This window comes from Dipodomys ordii, unplaced genomic scaffold (assembly GCF_000151885.1).
Source record: "Dipodomys ordii isolate 6190 unplaced genomic scaffold, Dord_2.0 Scaffold26, whole genome shotgun sequence".
Lineage (NCBI taxonomy): Eukaryota > Metazoa > Chordata > Mammalia > Rodentia > Heteromyidae > Dipodomys > Dipodomys ordii.
The window spans coordinates 11820400-11824880 of NW_012267242.1; the positions used below are offsets into that span (position 1 = coordinate 11820400).

General features: G+C 56.7%; 1 protein-coding gene across 1 annotated transcript in view; it reads right to left on the minus strand.

The window, feature by feature from the left end:
• The window catches only part of Sema6c (sema domain, transmembrane domain (TM), and cytoplasmic domain, (semaphorin) 6C), an 11384-nt gene that overhangs the window by 706 nt on the left and 6197 nt on the right, over positions 1–4481 (minus strand). The window contains exons 9-17 of the mRNA XM_013015008.1: positions 3740–3957; positions 3326–3457; positions 2890–3042; positions 2492–2665; positions 2100–2246; positions 1760–1837; positions 1261–1316; positions 1078–1122; positions 3–258 (exon numbers count right to left, since the gene is read on the minus strand). Of these exons, the coding sequence (XP_012870462.1) occupies positions 3–258; positions 1078–1122; positions 1261–1316; positions 1760–1837; positions 2100–2246; positions 2492–2665; positions 2890–3042; positions 3326–3457; positions 3740–3957 (1259 nt within the window). The remainder of the gene's footprint in view (positions 1–2; positions 259–1077; positions 1123–1260; positions 1317–1759; positions 1838–2099; positions 2247–2491; positions 2666–2889; positions 3043–3325; positions 3458–3739; positions 3958–4481) is intronic.

The window sequence follows — 4481 nt, forward strand, 5'->3', positions numbered from 1 at the left end:
GGTCGGCGTCCTTGGACGGCGGCGGGGGCTCCAGGCCGGCCCCGTGCAGCCGCGCCAGGCTGCGAAGCGAGAGAGGGCGCGGGAGCACCGGCGACTCCACGTCCTTGTTCCGACGGTGGTGGGTGCGGCGACACACACAGGAGACCAGGAGGCCGGAGACCGAGGCGCCCAAGGCGAAGGCTGCGGCCACACTGGCCAGGAGCAGCGGGATGGGGACGGAGCGGGAGGCCGAGGCGGGGAGGAGGTCCCGGCGCACGCCTGCCGACCGAGAGGGAGGAGGGAGGCTCAGCCCCGCGGAGACCGCCGAGGCTGGGCCTCCAGGGCAAGTTCAGGAAGTCTTAACACCAGTCGCCTCGGATCAGACCTCACTGCCTGCCCCACCCCGCCCCGCAGCCCCCCCCCCACACCGTCTGGGGCATAGATCTGGGGGGTCTCCAGCCCAGCCTGGCCCCTGTGAGCCATGCCAAGAACCTCTGCCAAACTGCTCGTGCAGGGGGCGGCGGGCTGCGATGCCCAGCTCTGGGCAAGGAAGGCCCCACACAGGCATCAGTGGGCGCCCCACACCAGCCTGAGGATTCTCCAACCGTCAGCAGCCCCACACTGCACTCCTCGTCCCTCCCAGGTAAATCCCCTTACCCTCAGTGTGAGCTCCAAGAGTGGAAGACAGGGGCCCGGGGTGGACATCACTGGGGGAACTGGGGGTCTCAAGGGAAGGGCCAGGACCCAGAAGCACTGGTGACAGAGACCAGGTCAGAGCCGGTGAGGCTCCTGCTCTCCCCCCTGCCACCCCCATACAAAGGTTCTCTTCCTCTCTGCCCCCATCTTGGGAACCTAAGAGTTCAGAACTCTAATCTGTACTTCCTTTTGGGGTGGAAGGGCTCACCGTACACAGCCTTTATTTGTTTTAAGTCCTATTTATTAAGCACCCAGGCATTGAGCCAGATGCTGGTATCTGGAGGATGCTGACCCTTTTCTGGGACCATGAGGTGTGCAGAGTGCTGTCTGCTGCTGCTCTTGGCCACAGAGTTGGTATGGAGGCTGAACAAGGGGAAGGAGAGCTGGAAGGAGAGAACTCACCATAAGCAGAGTCCCCAGGGCCAGACTGACTCCCGGTGGCTCCATCTATGAAGAAAATAGAGGGTAAACACGGGGGCAGGAGGAAGCTTCGTAAAGAACTGAAGGAGGTGGAACTGAAGGTAAGAGAGACAAGAGCCTGAGATGTGGCCATGAGACCATGTGCAGCCGTGTGCCTCTGTTTACCTCGGCAGTCACCATGCTCCGTGGGCTCGTGGTTCCCAGCGAGGGCCACATCAGGCCTAGGAGGAAAAGAAGGCAACTCAGAGCAGTTCTGTGCCTCATCCCCATCTCCCACACCTCCTTTATTTCTCAATTCTTTTAATTCTTTTCTCTCTAATATATTATCAGTGTATATTAATTGGAACAGAGTTTCATTAGATATTTCCATACATGCATATAATGTACTTTGATCAAATTCATCCCCCCTATTAATCTTTTTCACCCCCCCTCCCCCTTTTGAACACTTGGAACAGGTTTCATTATTCTATTTTCATACCTGCTCAAGAAGCACTTCAATCACATTCACCCCTCCTTCACCCTCTTCACCCTCCCTGGTTCCCACTCCCTAGCACACAGTCCCCCAGCTTTACTCTCCTGTCATCTTCCCTCCCCCCTTCCCAGGCTTCCCTTCTTTAGTGGTGGAGAATATGATCCTCAGGAGATCTACGGGCTCCTTACTTACCCACCAGGTCCTCTGATATCCACACAGCCTCTGGAGCTATGCCATCCACAGTATGGGTCCCGAGAAGCCAGACAACTCCTAAGGGAAACTGAGTCACGTGAGACTGGGACCCCCTTCACTCCAGTCACATTCTATTTCACGGCCTTTTCTACTCTTCCCCTGGCTTATGGGGAGTTCCCGGCCCCATATTCCCATCCTAGCCTGCCCTCGAGGCCTTTAAACCGTTCAAGTACCCTTTTACCCCAAGCTTCCCCTTACATCTCACCCTCCAGCCCACTTGCGCTCTTGCTCCCCAGGAAGCCTGGGGAGGCAGTGCCACTGGGTTTCAGGCCCCTCTCACCTTTGACAGGCCCCGTGCCGGGCACAGCGGCTCAGAGGGAGGTAGACAATACAGCCAGAGAAGGCCACAAAAAGCCTGTGACCTTCAGTGTCCAGCTCCAGCCCTATAATCCGTCGTGCTGTGTGGGCTGCCCGCTTCCCGCTGCACCTAGGGTGAGGCCAGAAGGAATCAGAATGCAGCAAACGAGGTTCCCTTTTGCCCAAAACGATGAACAGGAAGGGAGGTCACAAACTAAGTTGTGTGCTCAGGTCTCCTCACCATGCTCCTTTCTCCACCCACCGTTCCTGGCCCATCAAAAGCCATCACTAGAGTTCCTAGTCCATTCCCACACAGCCATGCGCCACCTCCCAGCCCACCTCTGCCCCTCAGAGAGCAGCCCTCCAGAGACTCACCGCGAAGGGCTGTAGGCATCAATCTCTTCCAATAGGATGGGCTCAGGCTCCCCGGATTGCCCCCCCGGGGGCAGCACCTTCAGCACTGTCCCGTCATTGGAGCCAAGGAACAGGACGGTGGTGTTACTATGGGGGCCAGCCATACCGTCCACAGCTACCTGGGTCAATAGCGCCCTGGAGTGATAGGCCTTGGGTGAGGGCAACCTGTCTAGCTGAAGGTTAGAACCCAGGTTCCCGCTCCAGTGTCCTTCCCTTGCACCCTCTGGGCTCCCTTCTTCGCTCTCCCCCTTCTGCCTTCGCGAGCTTTTACTCCCACCAATGGAATTGACTTTGTAAAGCCCGAGAAGGAAGAGCGGCTAAGGACAGGGGGCAGTGGCCAGTGCTTCATAGCCCCATACCTGTTACTGAGCGTGAGGAGAGGCTGATGGGTGGCAGGCGGCACAGCGGGGTCTAGCAGTGGGTGCGCCTTGATGAAAGTCAGGACGTCATCAGGGAGGTCTTGAGAAGAGGAGAACAAGGCAGCACCTCCCACACCTGCACACGACCCTGGCCTGGCAGGCACATGGGCAGGAGCACCTTAGGGCAGGGAAGCTGACCTTCGTGAAGCTGTGCCCCCAATGCTGCTCCCAAACATGGGTGGTAAAGCCTCTGCTTCCTCCACACAGACACTGGCACCACTGCATTCCCTTTCCTCTTGCAACCCAAGTGTCACTGCAGACCCCCAACAGCTCCTTGCTCAGGCCGGGGCCACTTTAGGTTTTCTCCTAATCCCACCTTGGGACGAGACACTTTGCTTCTGCCCCCAGCAAAAGCCCCACCCCCACCCCTGGGTACCTGGGTGAAGGGACCCTGTCCTCAGACACAGGGGTCCAGGCCCCATCCAGACTCCTCTGCTCCTTGAACTTGCCCTCAAACCCACGCTCAACATCATCCAGGTAGAAGGCGCAGACTGCAGAGCCAGGAATGCTGAGGAAGCCAGAAAAAAAATGAGGGATGAAAGAAAGGGCCTGCAAAGCTCCTGCCTGTAAGAAGAGCGGCCGCCCTTCCTTCACGCACTATGCCAGGAGGCAGAGCCGGGACTCGGTGGCCACTGGCTCCCATGCTAGGAGAAAAAGAAAAACAAGTGGGCAGAACAGAAAACCAGATGTGTTTAAAGTACACCCTCACTGTCTCCAACAATAGAACTGAAGAGGGGAGTTTGAACTTAGAACAAGGAACAGATTCAGTACTAGTCAGCCAAGGACCAACCTATTGGTCTGAGTGGTGAAGACTCCAAAGAGAGCAGAGCGACCATGCAGGTTCACAGGCCCAGTCAATGCCTGCAAGACGTCGAAGTAAAAGGTAGAGTCCCCAGGAACAGAGCAGTTGAGCCGCAGCTTTAGGAAGGATGTCCAATGGCGGTCCAAGGCTCGAGGTGAGCCCCCCATGTCCCGTTTACACACCCGGGCCACCCGGGAGAACTGCACCTGCCAGCAAGAGAGGCGGAGAGCCACGGGGCCAGTTGGCTGGAAGGAACGTGCTGAGTGATCAGCACCAAGAAGCAAACGCGGGGGAAAGAGGAATTACTTAAATATTTAAGTGAAAAGGCTATCCACTTTAAATTGTAAGTATATAAAAATATTGATAATTTGTGACCTGACAAACAAGTAAAGTGATTAATACTGCTACCCTTTTTTTTGGTTGGTTGGTTGGCTGTGGGGCCTGAACTCTAGGCCTGGGCGCTGTCCCTCAGCTCTTCAGCTCAAGGCTAGCGCTCTACCACTTGAGCCACAGCGCCACTTCTGGCTTTTTCTGTTTATGTGGTGCTGAGGAATCGAACCCAGAGGGAAGCACTCTACTGCTGAGCCACCTCCCCACACACCCCCACCCCTGCTTTTTTTGTCATGGGGCTTGAACTCAGGGCCTGGGCACTGTTCCAGAACTTTTTTTTTTTTTTTGTCCGTTGTGAGGCCTGAACTCTGGGCCTGGGCACTGTCCCTCAGCTCTTCAG